This window comes from Schistocerca cancellata, chromosome 1 (assembly GCF_023864275.1).
Source record: "Schistocerca cancellata isolate TAMUIC-IGC-003103 chromosome 1, iqSchCanc2.1, whole genome shotgun sequence".
Taxonomy (NCBI): domain Eukaryota; kingdom Metazoa; phylum Arthropoda; class Insecta; order Orthoptera; family Acrididae; genus Schistocerca; species Schistocerca cancellata.
In genome coordinates this window covers 1,127,557,264-1,127,574,024 of record NC_064626.1, presented here as the reverse complement: position 1 = coordinate 1,127,574,024, position 16,761 = coordinate 1,127,557,264, and the positions used below count along the sequence as shown (strand labels likewise).

Sequence of the window (16,761 nt, the reverse complement as noted above, 5' to 3'; positions counted from 1 at the left end):
TTTCAATTAGAGCATTGTATGCTGCTGTCTTTTTGTCTCAGTCACTATATTCTTTACTTTAATCTTACACAGACATGGGTGGTTTCTATATATTTCAATGAATTCACTTACAAACTCTCGAGAACACTGACGAGTATCAGCCATTTTAATGCCCTGTGCGCACAAATACAAACACTAGACTGAGCAAACAGCTGTTTCGCGCCAGATTTGCGGCGATCTCCTGTCCACACGCTCCAACTTGTCTGCGCAGATGTGGTTTGAACCCACAGATTTGAGAGGTTTCCCTCAAACCTCCAACTCCAACTTCCAGGTTTGCACACACCTGAGATTGGTGCAAATCTCCTGTCCACACGCAACGATCTGTCTGCGCAGATGTGATGTGCACAGACATTTGCGCAGACAGATCGTTGCGTGTGGACGGGCCTTCAGGTGCTTAGGGGAAGTGGCATTACTTTCCGGTACGTCGGTGTGATAAACTTTGTGTCGGCTTACGGGAGTAACTGTCAATGTGTTTATTTCAAATAATGACAAAATGCCAGAAGATATGTAAATAGCCTGAACATTGTTTTCCCTTGGAAACATGGCTTTCATTCATCTCCCAGACATAGTTCGTTATGCTTGCACTTGTGGTTCGTTGAAACCAATTTCGAGGATATACTTTTGCAGGCACTGTCTGAAAGTAAGATGTGGATACTGTGTTCTACACGAGGTAAAACTTTTGAAAGATCGCCTAATGCTTCTTGATGACGGTATGTTCACTAAAAGAGATTGATTTATTCACTTCGCGCATCTGAATATTACTCGTTCATTCTTTTACAGGTGGATTCCCATTACTGTGCTCATTGCCTTGAGAACATCCCTTCAGCAGAAGCGAGACTTAAAAAACAGAAATGTGCCAGTTGTTTTGATTGCCCTAGTTGCCTAAACACACTGTCTACACGAACAACGGTGCAGACGACTCATAATCCAGATGACCCGTCCAAGACAGTTACGCGTAAAGCATATTATTTGTCTTGCGGCTGCTGTCGTTGGACTTCAAGGGATGTGGGACTAGCCGACCAAACTGTCGGTATGACACACAATCTGCATGCCTGAAGTTTTATGCGGTGTTTTATCTCATTACATTCGAAAATGGCAATTGTTGTATCACCAGAAAACTAATTATTGTAATACTCTTAACAATGGAAAATGCAGGATGGAGTGTAACGATATTATGAAAAGGAAAGCTGCTACTCACCTTATAGCGGAGATGCTGGGGATAGGCACAACAAAAAGACTCACAATTAACGCTTTCGGCCGTTGGCCTTCGTCAACAACACCACACACACACGACTCGTGTGTGCTAGTTGCGTTTGCTTGTGTGTATGTGTGTGTTGGCGAAGGCCAAGGGCCGAAAGCTTTAATTGTGAGAGTCCTTTTATTGTGCCTATCTGGGACTCAGCATCTCCACTATGTGGTGAGTAGCAACTTGCTTTTCATAATGTTATTGTAAAACTCAAAGAGTTGGTGGCTGTTCTATTGTACAGTGAATCAGGATGAACAAATTTAATCACTTATAAGAAAATAACATTTATGAAGAAATTATGTATTATTCTACAGTGTCAGTTTTGATAGGAAATAAGTCACTTTTCCAAACCACATCTGTTTGTACATAAAATATTGTAATTGTACTACTAGTAAAACTCTAATTGAACACATTTAGGTTATCATAATTTATCTTGATACCTACATGTACACAATGATGGGCTTGAGTTTATATTGGAGGCCCCTGAAGTCATGGTAGTGGTGACAGATACATCTGTAGTGTAGCCTGAGGTCAAGATAAGATTGAAAGGTAATAATTTGGTTGTTAGTTGGCAATCCAACGTGAATGCTGAAGGAAAGTTGTGGTAACAGATTGACCTGCAGTGTACGCTAATGTGTATATTTGCAAAATATTTAAGACACTTTCCATCATTAAAACTAAAACTTCAAGATAAATTCAGAAAACATGTATTCAATAATGGACCCGGTTCTCAAGAGTATTTTATGCACATTTATCGAACATAAATTACAAAAAATCCAAGGGGGAGGTGGGTTCCAACACACAACTTGCCTAGTTATGCAACATTATGATTCATATGTAGTGTGGGAGGGTCAGAAGGAATATTCGATACTAGTCTTTGGCTTTGCCGAGTAATGCAATGTAATAGCTGCTGTGACATTACCCTTTGGTGTGTATTTTTACAGGTTGGTTGTTAGTTGAATGTCCAAGCAAGATACCTTGTTGTGGTGACAGATTGATCTCTAACTTACTCCATTACAGTCATCATGTTGTTTACGGCATTTGTCGCATGTTTCCTAAATCACTGGTCAAAGCCAAGATACCTCGTTATCTGTTATAAAATTGTGCATGTGATTCATCCATGGTGGTAAAGCATGTGGACATAGCAAGTTAAGAAGATACCAGTGGTGAGAAAAAGAGAAGGTAGTTAACTGTGTTGAATTAATCATGAGGAAAAAATATTGGCAGTTCCACTTCATATATAGACAAAGGCACACATTGTGCAAAGATAGGTGGACTGTTGTATATTATGAATGGAGATTACAGCTACTGGCTGGGTATGTTTCACCACAATCTGAAAAAGCTTCAAGAAAAATCAGATAATGGGGCATGTGTATGCACTACTACATAAAAAATGGAAATGAATGAACATTGCTACATGTTTTCAGCCAAACAAAATATGTCAGAAGTAGTTTGTTGTGGTTGCTTCATATAGGGGAGCTGTGTAGTAGATACTGTCTCTCTACAAGTAAAGATCTTCGTTTTCTGTGAATATTGACAACAGAAGCTTTGGTGAACATATCGTGAGTAATGGACAAAAAATGTGTCACAGGATATGTAAAATGTGGGAAGAGTGAGATAGTGAATAATGTGAGCCAGTGGTGCATTCTTCGACCAGGGTGCTCAATTAAAACTCTTATAGTTTATGTGCAATGGATGTTTATAATATGCACCAAAATACTCATTTAGACTTGTCCATTTTCTAATCCACGTACTCTGATTTTACTTTCCAGTTTAAGTTTTTACAACAAAAAGTGTGTTTAATACAGCAAAGGCCAAAGTCTAGATCAGGGCCAGTGGCAGTATGGTGGCTCATAACTACAGCTCGTAGGTTGACAACATGCCAGTATTACATAGCCAGTGGGATGGAGTGGATGAGAGGCAAGAAGAGGGGCAATGTATTTCTAGTCCCACTACCTTTTAACCGGACACCTGCCAATTATCTTCAGGTGAGCCATTGAATGGCGCACCTGAAGATGACTGGCAGGTGTCCGGTTGAAATATCGTGTAGTGAAGTTTACAATGACCGGCTGCAATTTCAAAATCCCTTTGAATGTTTAATTTACTGGGAAGTTTTTAAATTTCACACAAGATAGACCTGTAAAATAAAATTAGTACTGTACAACTGGAAACACACGTCAGTAAAACAGCTAGGCATAATGTTGCAAAGCAAAACGAAATTTAATGAAAACGTAATGATCAAAGTAGGGAAGGCAAATGGTCAACTTCAGTTTATTGGGAGAATTTGGGAGAAGTGTGGTTCATCTGTGAAGGAGACCACATATTGGACACTAGTGTGATCCATTATTAAATACTCATTAGTATTTGGGGTCCACACCAAGTTGGATTAAAGGAAGACATGGAAGCAATTTGGAGGCGGGCTGCTAGATTGATTACCAGTAGGTTCAAACAACATGCAAGTATTATGGAGATGCTTTGGGAACTCGAGTGGGAATTATTGGAGAGGCGGAGATGTTCTTTTCGAGGAGCAATATTGGGGAAATTGAGAGTAATGACATTCGAGGCTAACTGAAGAATGATTCTATTGTCGCCAATGTACATTTCGTGTAAGGACCATGAAGATAAGACTAAAGACATTAGGGTTCGTATGGAGGCATATGGACAGTAGTTTTTCCCCTTTGCTCTGTTTCCGAATGAAACAGGAAAGGAAGTGGCTAGTAGTGGGACAGGGTACCTCCCTTCACGCCCAATACGGTGGCTTGCAGAGCATAGATGCAGACGAAGGCCTTCAAATCCTCCCAAGATGAAGAAAATCAAAGAGGGCTGATCTGTAGGGTTACATAGAGATTGGGGGAGGGGGGGGGGGGGCAGTTTTGTGCTAACTGCACAGTTGGGGAACATTCCAATATAGAGCTCCTTCCTAAGATCTGAATTCTGGTATGTATCAGTGTTATCCATCATCATAAACAGAAGATAGTAAATGCAATAAAATAGCATGTTCTATGTTCTTAACGAGTCATAGAAACTGAAATTGGAAAAATCCTAATTGTACAACTTTTCTTTGTTCATACAGATTAGAAATTAACTGAAAACATTCAGAAATAGCTGAAGAAACTTAAGTGCAGCTTTTGTACATCTACATATGTAGTTTAGAAACCACTGTGAAGTACATGATACAGATTACTTACCATTGAACCACGTCAGGATTTATTCCTGTGCTGTTCGCATATGGAGTGCTTGAAGAATGACTGTTTAAATGTTTCTGAGCACAGTATTATTAATCTAACCTTGTTTTCACAGTTCTTACAGGAATCGTATGTTAGAGGTTGCACTATATCCCTAGATTATTTATTTAATACTGATTCTTGACATTTTCTAAGTATACCTTCGCAGTATAATTAACATCTATTCTTGAGCATCTTCCAATTCATTCTTTACAGCATTACCGTGGTGCTCTGCCATGAGTCAGGGAAACCTGTCACTGTTGGTACTGTCTTTCATCATTATCCTCTATTAGTCCTGTTTGGTATGAGTTCCACACACACATGAGCAATATTATAAGATGTGACACCCAGGTGTTTCGTAAGCAATTTCCTTTGTAGGCTGGTTGAATATCCCCAGTATCGTACCTTATGAACTGAAGTCTGCGACCATCCTTACCTTTGGCTGAGCCTATGTTATCATTTCTTTTTATGGTCACTGATCACAGATATGAGTCATTGATATTTGAGTCAGTTGATACTTTTTTTTCTATTTTACATTTGCATTTAAAGCAAATCCTAATCTTTATACCAGTTTAAAATCCTGTCATGATCTGACTATATAATTGTGCAGCCCCCCCCCCCCCTTTTTAGATAATACTTCAGTATAGATAATTGCATCATCTGCAAAAATTTTGATGCTACTATTAATATTGTATGTCAGGTGATATAATGCACAAACACGAATCGCAGTACACTTCCATTTGTCACTTCTGAAGTTACTCCAACTTCTGCCAATGATTCTCCGTTCAAAATAACATTCTTCTGTCTCCATACCAAGAAATCCTCAATCTTGGTGCAGCTTGATACCACTTATGATCTAACTTGTGTTGTTGAACCTTGGGAAGGTACTGAAAGTCAAGAAATATTGAATGTGTTTTTTGTCTTTAGTATTCCTGTATTTATTTTGATCTCTGCATACTATTTTAATAAGCTTTAGGCTTGACCTTTTGGTTGTTTCTTTGCTCATTGTATTAGCTTGTTGACAGTCTGGTTTGGACCTGGGTGTTTGAGTTCTTATTTCCACTTTTGGCTTTCCGATATCCTAGCTGTCTGTGCATTTACCTCTATCTTCTGTCCTGAAAATTTATTTCTCTCTTTGGACTATAACACTACCTTTTTTTTTTAATACAATATATCCATTCAGAATTACTTTTCACAGCCTCATTTGTATTTTCATACATTTCAGAAACAGCTAATATTTATGAAGTAAAAATTTACTATTTTGAGTTACTTTTGTTGCAGCTAGTGGAGCATGGCCTGAGAAGGAGAATGTATTTGCACCTCGTGTGAATGCTCTCTTGGAATACTACAAAGCTCTTGCTTTAAGAGAAAAACAAGAAAAAGAGCGCAAGAAGTTTACTCCCAGGAGGAGTTATCTTGTACTAGAAAAGTATGCCCTGTCAAATGTTGGAGCCCGAAAGAGAGTGGGGTTAAGTTCGCTTGGCAGTTCATTGCCCCTGAAAGATGATCCATCGAAGTTTCCATCTTTGGAAAGGGCAGTGGCAACTGAAGACGTTGATGACTTGCCTGCTGATATCTTTGAAAAACCTTTAGATCTGACTAAGAGTAAGTTGGGAAAAACTTAATTATATTACTCAGTTTTTTTTGTCATTTGAATGGAAATGTTATGTTCTATTCAAAATAGAAAGGTGAAAATAATGTAATATTAATAGAGTTGATTTCCATTTCTACATTAATTTTCACTCAAAAACTGCAATGATTTTGTCATAAAAATTTATCGTATTTAGTTTGTGTGAACTTCAATACACTCTTTAAAAGATGTACAAACCTCTGATCTAAAGTTTATCCAGTGTTTTGAGATGTTTGGGAGTTGAGCCATTGGTAACTGTCCAAAGCAGAATTTTCTTCTACAGTTTGTAACCTTGTAAGCGAGGGTTTAATTATATATGTTTGAAAAAAAAGCATACTTTCTTCTTAAAAATTTCAGAAAATTATTGGTTTATAATGAATATAATGAGTTTAAGTAGTTATTTGAGAATTTGAAGAGAGATTAACTCAAGTCAATTTCGATGTGTGCAATTCATAGTTCATAAAGATTTGACAAAAGTGGGATATTCTAAAGCCAACGTATTTTCACAAATTGGTTAGGCCTACTTTCTCTCTCTGTTTTTATAATATGTAAAACATTTTCTGCAGTAAAGGTAGCAACTTACTAAATATATTTACCAGAATTTCCCATTACCAGCATGTGGTAGTGCTCTGCATTATATTCTAGGTTAGAATCCATTCATGATTCGATTCTGATGGGCTTCTTTTGCCGGCTGCAGTACCAATAGCTGCCTTTGAGTTACCCCAGAATGTAATGCCATATTTAAAATGACAATGAAATTAGGTATAAGAAGCACTTCTTACTGCTTGCTCACTACAACAGAGTTTCAATTTGCAAAATAGGTGGCATCTTTTTCTTAATTTTGCATTCACATTTTCTATCTACTCACCCATTTTAAAAGGATTTGTAACCACAAACCTAAAAATTTAGTTTTCCGTGCTGTTACCAGCTGGTTCATTGTTCTTAGATAAATGTGGGAATTATGGGTAATTGTTATGAAATTGTGAAATTTTATTGAGGTGACTTCTTATTGTTTATTAATAGCTTTTTATTCCGCGCAAAGTTGCTAACTTGTTTTTACTGATTGTTGCAGTAGTTCCTTACTTTTCCCTTTTATCAAGATTGTGGTATCATCAGCAAATGCTAGCATTACAATCACCCACATTTTGGCTTAAATAGTTAATGTATAGTTGGAAGAGAAGGGATCTCATTACTGACTTTTGAGGCACACCATATTTAATAAATTATATCCTGATAAGTATTCTATTACGTTCTTTGAGGTTTTCTCTGACAATTATACCTTCTTTCACATCTGGTAATGTTCATTAATGTGAAAAATGCCTTATTGCTCTGCCATTTGAAGTCCACATTAAGCTGTAAGGTTCCCTATAATTGGCTGCGTAAGTCATTTCGAAGGTCGAAGGAAGACAGCAGCAATCACCTCCAGTTGGACAATGCCTAGTAATGTACTGTGGTTTCCAAACAAACCTTCAGGTTGGTGGTAGCTTCACCTTTCTGTAATATGCTTACTGCTTGTTCATGATAATTTGGGTAGGAGCAGATCCAACTGATGCACAGGTCTTGAATGCCATACTGTTAAAGTTTTATGAGCCAACAAATCAAAGTCCTTTGATAGGTCAAGAGATATTCTTGTTGTTTCCTATTTACTGTTTGTAAGGTGTAGTATACATTTAACGCACTCATAAATGGCAGTTATTGATGACCTATTTCTGAATCTTTGCTGTTCACTACATATTGTTTCATGTCTATATCTATATCTACAAACATTCTCCGTAAGCCACCATATGTTGCATGGCAGAGGGTATCCTGTACCACTACTAGTTATTTCCTTATCTGCTTCATTCACAAATAGTGAGGCAAAAACAGCTGTCTTGGTACGAGCCCTAATCTCTCTAATCTTATCTTTATGATCCTTATGCGAAATGTATGTTGGTGGCAGTAAAATTGTTCTGCAGTCATCCTCAAATGCCTATTCTCTAAATTTTCTCAATACTGCTCCTCAAAAAGAATGTCACCTTCCTTCCAGTGATTCCCGTTTAAATTCCTGAAGCTTCTTCGTAACACTTGTGTGTTGTTTGAACCTATCGGTAATAAATCTAGCAGCCTGCCTCTGAATTGCTTTGATGCCTTCCTTTAATCCGACCTGGTGCAAATCCCAAACAGTTGAATAGTACATAACAATGCCTCACATTAATGTTGTACATGCAGTCTCCTTTACAGATAAACAACACTTTCCTAAAATTATCCCAGTTGACCAGTTGCCTTTCCTACTATAGTCCTTATATGCTTATTCCAATATGTATTGCTTTGCAACATTATGCCTAGATATTTAATTGACGTAACTGTAAAGCAGCACACTACTAATACACTATTTGAACATTATTGGTTTGTATTTTTTAACTCATCTGCATCAACTTACATTTTTCTGTGTATAGAGCTTTCACTGAAAGATTTTCTCTGAGAGGAAGAGAAAATTGCAGTGGGTCTAAAGTTATTTACATTATCCCTTTCAGCTTTCCTGTAAATAGCATTTACACTGCCATTTCCAGCATGTGTGGTACAGTGCCTACTTGGAACGAGCACATAAGTGTGTCTGTGGATCAGTTAATTTTAAAGCATTTCTTCTTTAAGATTATTGCAGAAAGACCATAAAGACCAGCAGAGCTTTTTTAGTCAATTCATTGCTTTTGCTGTTTCATCTCGTTCGACGATGCTGATTAACATTGATCATTTGCTTATTTTATATTTGTTTGGCGGAGTATACTTTTTTCTGTTTGGTTTAATCATATTTTCTATATTACTACTAAAAAGGTAGTTAAATGGTTTTGCTGCATGTAAAGGGGTCCACTGTCATCTGAACTTATCTGGTGCAGTTGGGTTTTTTGCTTGTGTCATCAGCTAAAATTACAGTTCCTTAATCATCCTTGAAATCATAGGAAGATTATTCTTGGAAGTTAGAAACAAGAGCAGACCTACCACTGATCAGTTTGTAACACCCATTCTGTTCCCCTATTCTGAGGGAATGTAATGATCACATGCAACATGCATTAGTTCATATCCTGAATAACTTAGCATTTACTTATATAAGATGACATAAAATATATAATTATGGCAGTCACTGTTGTCGATATTTTATTGAGAGAGAATCTACAACTGAGTAGATGTTTAAAATTTGTTTATTTTGCCATCTTAGTTATAAATTTAAGACATCAAAATAAATGATAAATTTTAAATTAGCTAAGTCCTTTAAATATGTACTGTTTCTAGCATTTTTAAGCTGATGGATGAGATATATATCTGATTGAAGTTACATACTTTTTTTTTTTTTCAGTTACAACACTAACACAGAGGCTTGCTCAGCCAGAGTTTCAGCCTACGAAGGTATCACAGTTGTATCCAGCACACAAACAGCTCCTTATCAAGCGCTCTCAAAGATGCCGGAGTTGCGAACATAATGTCAGCAAGCCAGAATATAACCCAGCTTCAATAAAGTTCAAGATTCAGCTGTCTGCATAGTAAGTTCTTATGTTAAAAATAGCACAGCAACATTTATTCAAGAGAATCATCTTTAAAAACAATGGGAAGTGCAGGATGGAATAACAATAATACAACAATGGGGAAAAGAATTGACAAGTTAAGTGCTGTAACAGACAGGAATGTCAAGGCATGACGATAATCGTGAGTCTTTTATCATATCATGGATACTGTTCAGTATGTAAATACTCTTTTGTAAGGTTTCTGATGATTGATATGAAAGCAACCTCTTAAACATAAATGCAGTTGATTTGAGATCTCTGTAAGTTTATAAATGGACTGAATTCTTCTTAATGGTTTGGTGGGTACCTGATGTATGTCTGAAATATTGGTAAATCTGCTACAAGGGTGTGTGGTACACTCTTTGACATAAAACTTGACCGGCGGCCGGCCGCTTCAGAGGCTAAATCCGCGCCGATCGCGACATGGGACAAAGAAACTGGCCAACTCGCTAATTCTCTAAGTCCGGTTATCTGCACAATCTGGCAACACTGTAGACTGCGGCACTTCCTGGAGGAAAACTTGTCCCAAGATAGAGAGACTCTAGGCTGTTTACGCCTGTGGTCTAGCGGTAGCGTGCGCTGTTTCTGTTCATAATGTCAGTGGATCGAGAGCAGCTGGCATAAAATATTTTTATAGCCTCTTCTGTCTGAATGCTGAAGACGTGAATGTAACGGTAGCGCAGATTCAATCTATTTCGCTTTGTGACACACCGATATCAAAATTTTATCTAGTAACGATTTTGCGGCAGATTTCCTGCAGACTGTCCTCCTCTGGACGCCGTATGCGGCAAAGCTCCGGGATCCATTTGCTGGCTACTGGCAGCGGCCGTGGCGACAGCAGCGGCGCTGCACTCCCCCGTTCTTTATCGAAAGCGCCTGCTACCGCTCATCGCTTTTGATGATTTGAAACGCTTTATTATTAAATGTTGCTCCACAGAAAATTTCTACAATTTCCATTCACGCTCAAAAGCAACGGAGACAGACGCCCTGATTAGTAGGCGGGTAATCGGCAAGAGCTGAGTATGGCCCGAAATTAATTTTATAGACTGGGACGAAATTAAACCACCTCACTACATTCGATGAATTTATAAATGCTTCATACCTCGTTTCTTTTCCTTTCAAACTTAATTATTTGTGCAACGTTTGGTCAATGATTGGATGTTTTCGTCAAGCCAGAGTGAGCGTCTGTGGTGTAAAATGTATTACAGTTCTTGTTTGATTCCTTATGGTAAGTCTATGCGATAAACTGTGTGACTACCTTGCAATGCATGCTCTGTAGCAGTGCAGGCACACTGCACATTTGGAGTTCCATGTATGGGTTCATGAAGTATTTATTGTTGATCGGAAGTGATAGTTAAGGTCATCAGATTTAATCCAGATAAATTTGTCGTTTTGAAGGTTTCAGAGAACGGAAAGGAATTGCTAACGCCGGTGTTAGAAAACGTCTACAGTTAAATGCTATTGCAAAAATTTAGAAGATGTGAACTATATTAATGAACATGTGCACTTCATAAACAACCTTCTGACATGTTAGACCTATATGACGAACAAAGCTCAAATTTATATCGTTGACAGTCGGTTTGAATCTTTTCAGGACCTATTTTACAGTGAAGCACCTTGGAATTTGCAAAGCAGAAATCCATGATATTAACTTAATTTACTAAGTCGAAATCGGACGAAGATTGATGTTTAAAGGCATTCTTCAGATTTCGCATAAGAAATGTTTACTAGCAGTTTGCAACTCCATTAATTAAAATGGAAAATAAAATGTTTTAGTCAGCGGCTTCTACCGTGATTCGAACTTACAGTACAAGCACTGCAACGCACAAGGGAACCTCTGAGCTAACGACACACTGGCGGGCAGAGGCGGACTATAGTCACTGCGATGTTGCCTGAGCCTCAAAACGCAACCTTAAACACAGAAACAGAGGAGGTGGAGATTACTGTTTTAACGTCCCGTCGACAACGATGTCATTAGAGACGGATCACAAGCTCGGATTAGGGAAGGATGGGGAAGGAAATCGGCCGTGCCCTTCCTAAGGAACCATCCCGGCATTTGCCTGAAGCGATTTAGGGAAATCATTGAAAACCTAAATCAGGATGGCCGGGCGCAGGATTGCACCATCGTCCTCCCGAATGCACACACAAACAGGTGTTACTTATGTGAAGAACGCCGTTCTTGGAGTCCAGAAATTAAATATACTTTCTAATTGTGTCATCTTGCAGTGGATTATATCGTACGAGTCTTCGATGTGGAAAACGAATGTTAAGTGAATTTAGCGAGGTAACGCCGACCTACACCCGGAAGTAAATGCACTATCAGAGTGTTGACAAATACTTGCTACGACGCTGCCATTTCTCGGCTCTCTGACGAGGCAGCTCTTCAGCGAAATGCTTGCCGTGATTCTCCGATACGGTTCTTCAGAGTGGAGACGCGCGCGCACGTTTGGTTTTTATGCGGCGTTCTCCCCTGGTGGTTTCTGACGTCGCCTTGTGGGCTATGTATACATATGAGACATTCAATTATCATTAATCCAGAATGATACAAGTTTCAGCTTCCGGCGTGGAAGAAGGCTGTTGACGCCGACATTATATCATTTCAACGTAGGGAAAGCAAAACGGATCATTCAATGTTTCTCATTCAACATAAAGCATGTGAGATAAATTTCCGTAACGTTCATAATCATCTAAAAATACAAACGAAGTAAAAATACACCGGAATCTTATTCGAATTGAATATAATGTAAGATACCAAACGCTTTGCACCTCGATGTCGAATTTGTCCACTTGCAATCGTTTGCAGCATGCACATAGATTGTCATGATTACCACGAGAATGAAGAAAGATGTTGGTAAGGATGGAAGCAAGAAGAGACGCAGTCAACAAATATTCTATTCCTCATGGCATTCATTTCATTTGACACGTAAGAAGAGGTAAAGCGGGAATTTACTTTCGTTAACACGAAAGATATGCCGCACATATTGATAACGAGGAAGTCTGCGTCTTCATACGTTTCCTCCTTGAAATCTGTATGCTCTATTATATACTAAGTAGCCCGATCATTGTTTCAGTAATGTTACCCTCTTGTTTGACCCCGTAACGATGAACAGATTCCAAATGCATGTCTCTGCGTGAAAGTAGCTGTTCGAACCCTTCCTGGGTTGTTTTTTGTGTTTTATTGCTTGGAATTCCTGAAGCAGACCACTGTGCCTTCCCCCCTCGTGGGTTAGGTCTCAAAACTAAACCGCTTTGTATCCAATGGCATAATTTATTCATACAGCATCAGCATAAGACTCTTGCGAGTGAGAGAATGACAATAACAATCGTAACAAGAACAAGCAAATAATGAATGATGTTTATTCCAACGCAGAACGAGAATGGCTTTAAATATAAAAATCTATATCTATATCCATATCTATTGATCTTTGAGTTGGCACAATGAAAATATATTCTTAGCATTTAGTTACTGAATTTAGTTCTGGATGTTTGCAGAGAAAAGGAAAAGTCGGTACTTCTCGCTAGTGTAATATAATGTGAACCAGCAACTACCCTTTCCTTAGAACACGACTCAAGCAGGTCCTCAAGTAGGCACTGCTGCACTCTGTTCCCTGACATTGCTCTGATGACGGTTAATGCAGATAGTTCCGATTATGAAATACAAAACGTATTGCAGGTTAGTTCCTAGGATAGTAACATTAAATTTGCGTTGTAGACGGCACATGAACGTGACGACTGTCCATATTACTCATCAATATAAAAAGACAATATTTTGGGAATTTAACAGGATTACTCAAAATGAATTCTGAAATTGGGTGACTGACCGCACAGGTGCTAAACGTCGTCAAGAGTATACGATGTCCTAATCGCATTAGGAATATGAAGATCGTCTTCGACAGCTCGCAACTTTCACATTGCTATCCCCACCCTACTCCAGACAGCTCTCGGTGGAGTTGTACTACGTTGCCGATGTTACGGAAGGCCTTCAAACCGACAACAGACCACATATTGAAAAATACAAGCGAATTCTCTTGCAGCGTAAGCTTATTGTAACTAATCTAAAAATTATTGGAGAGGAACATTGTCCTATTCAAAAAAGTAAAATGTTACACACTGTTGACGTCAAACGGACATTATCTATGTCCTGTCTTGTGTCCTACTCATCTATAATATCAAGTGTACTATGAAAATGATTATATATAATGGATTATAAGGTAATGCATTGATACCAGATGGTGGGGGCCGGCCGATGTGGCCGTGCGGTTCTAGGCGCTTCAGTCTGGAACCGCGTGACCGCTACGGTCGCAGGTTCGAATCCTGTCTCGGGCATGGATGTGTGTGATGTCCTTAGGTTAGTTAGGGGACTGATGACCTTAGAAGTTAAGTCCCATGGTGCTCAGAGCCATTTGAACTATTTAACACAAAATGACATTAAAAATTTAAGTTATTCACGAGCAGCTAGTTGAGAATATGTATGAACATTAAATGACACGACGAACCGTCATGTTCTGCATATGGATTCAAACCCAGCTCATGCAGACTAAGCAAAGATTTCGTGACTGACGGAAACTAACAGTCATTCCTGATTAGGCATACAGAGAGTGATATACCTCAATTTTAGACAGTATCAGTTAGCAAATATCAACTTTAAATTGCATAACGCAAACATTTTTAACAGACGCGAATTCCTACCCAGCATCTATTGTCCCTGTTAACGAACTACGAGAGATGTTAAATATTGCTTCTTCACAAGTAACTTACTTGAAATGCCGTGAGGTAAAGCTGTGTGTTGGACACGGATTCGAACCCGGAACCTAATCGGATTGCTATCGAAGCACAGTCAAATGTGACATATCGGAATTTCGCGGCAGTAACTAGATGTTATAACTGAAATGACGAGACGAAAAATTAATTTTTTCCTTCCCAGGACACCAACCCGGCACCTATCGCTGTTATATTCTAGAGAAAACTAACGTTAAATATGGGTTTGTTGCACCAGCAGTGACATGTGAGCATGTTTGAACTGAAATAATATGACGAAGAGTTCAGCGCTCACTGGGAATAGAGCCCCACACATATCGTTGTTGACTACATACAAAGAGACGTCAGCTACAGAATTTTTCTCCACCAGCTGCTCAGAATAGCGTCCTGAACTTACAGTCATCTCGCAAATAGTTCTGTGTCTCACTGGGAGTTAAAAACGTCAGATATCGTTAGTGTGACAGCGAATGAAAATACATTAAAAATCAAAATTATTATCCACCAGCAGACAGGTGTTCTCATGCTAGAGCTTGATAATACATAATTAAATCTTTAGTGCCGGGCCAGGATTCGATCCCATTCACGCATAATATGTGAAGGTGTTGAGGAATCTGCAGTTTTGAACAAACAACAAATTGTAGCCGAGCTGTATTGCCACGAAGGGATCAAATTCCGCGTTAAGGGCGGTCTGAGTTGCATTCCCAGTTCAGAACCAATTTTATCGACATACAGAAGCTCAAATAAAAGATGGAATAAGTGTCCTGTGACCATACATAGCGTTTGTGTCGTCACTTGAAATAAATAACTAGTATAAGAAAGGTTACTGGTGGTAGAGTTTCTACATGTCGCCACTCCAGACTTTATTGTGGTTCAACCTACCGTCTACTTGGTAAAGAAGGAATATCATCTTTAATGTGAATTTTCTGACCATGCAGCCATTATATCTCCTTCACTTGGTGTAGCCAGGAGAGAATGGAATCTGTCTCTCCCTATCTAAAATCATTGACAGAAGTGGGAATCGAACCCAGACCATAGGTATAACAACCTACCATCCGTCCAACAGACCACGAAATCCTCTTCTCTGCGAGTCATTTTTCTATCGTAACGCAGTTGTGCCACACTGGATGAGAATTCTGACACACAGGCTCCCTGTAGTAATTTGCAGCATGTTCAGTAAATTCATTTACTTGGTTGACCGAATCACCATGAACTAGCTGCCTCGGCTACCCAGTGCATACATTCGACTATTTTGTAATCACAGAAATAAAATCACGTTACTGCCACCTACACACAACTGCCAACATTGTAGGATGCAGAAGTTTAAATAAGAAGTGTTCCTTTTCACTTGAGCTATTCTATTGCGCTATCTGTTACTAGAAAACGTCGTTCAGTCCAAAAGAAAAGCTGTAACTGTTTGTCTCTCAGAAGTCAAGACATGGCCATATGCATAATCTCACAGTGCTGTGGAATCCAAAAGTTCTGAAGGAATAGTTGCCGAGCTCTGGAGCTGTTGTAGTTCCGTGTCAGCTTGTAGCATAGATAAGATGTCGCGAGTTCGAATACATTCAGTGCTACATTTTTTAAAACGCAATTCTGCTCTCTGCTGAAGTTATCAATCTAATGGAACTTTGAACAAATTCCCTTCACTTCTCAACCCAAAGTAGTCGCATGTGGAAAAAGGACTAACTACTGTGACATTTTGTCCTATTCAGGTTTAATAGACAGCAGGCAGCAGATGCATCTCGAAGATGTGCAGGGTGAGCGCATCGTGCCATAATATGTCAGAAAAGTATTTTCTACATTAGCCGTCGTGTGGTAGTGATATTTTATTCTTCTTCAAACTTTGATTGACAGCTTTAACTCAGAACAAATTTTCTACATGCATGTAATCAATAAACTGCATGTGCATTGTCAGACTGTCATAGGTAACATCAGAGAATTCGCATATATCGTTGATGATTAATTTCTCTCTCATGTTTACTATTGTTTTAACAACACTAAAGGAAACCTTACGAAAATTGTGCATTGTATTATAAGAAATGAAATAAAACTAACGATGATAACCTTACGACGAAAGTATCTGTACACAAGCATGCCTCTATCGACACGAATTAGTAAAATACTACTCACTTAGATTTTGATAGGGTCTGTGTTTAATTGGTATGCTGTGTCATACTCAAGAGGTATGCAAATGTGGCATTTCATAAATATAGTTACGTATTCCTAGAAACCCAAAATTCGCTTGTCAGCAGCGGAAAGAGGCGTTACCTGTTGTGCAGCATTGTAAGTTTTTCAACATTGCACTATGAGCTGAAAGCATTTTCTTGC

At 38.7% G+C, this 16,761-nt stretch overlaps 1 protein-coding gene across 1 annotated transcript in view; it reads left to right on the top strand.

Annotated features, from left to right (window-relative positions):
* The first annotated feature begins 446 nt into the window (after positions 1 to 446).
* Positions 447 to 16,761, top strand: part of LOC126092547 (dynactin subunit 4) — a 53,396-nt gene continuing 37,081 nt past the window's right edge. Inside the window, exons 1-4 of the mRNA XM_049908209.1 lie at positions 447 to 709; positions 820 to 1,069; positions 5,791 to 6,114; positions 9,471 to 9,654. Of these exons, the coding sequence (XP_049764166.1) occupies positions 581 to 709; positions 820 to 1,069; positions 5,791 to 6,114; positions 9,471 to 9,654 (887 nt within the window). The 5' untranslated portion in view covers positions 447 to 580. The remainder of the gene's footprint in view (positions 710 to 819; positions 1,070 to 5,790; positions 6,115 to 9,470; positions 9,655 to 16,761) is intronic.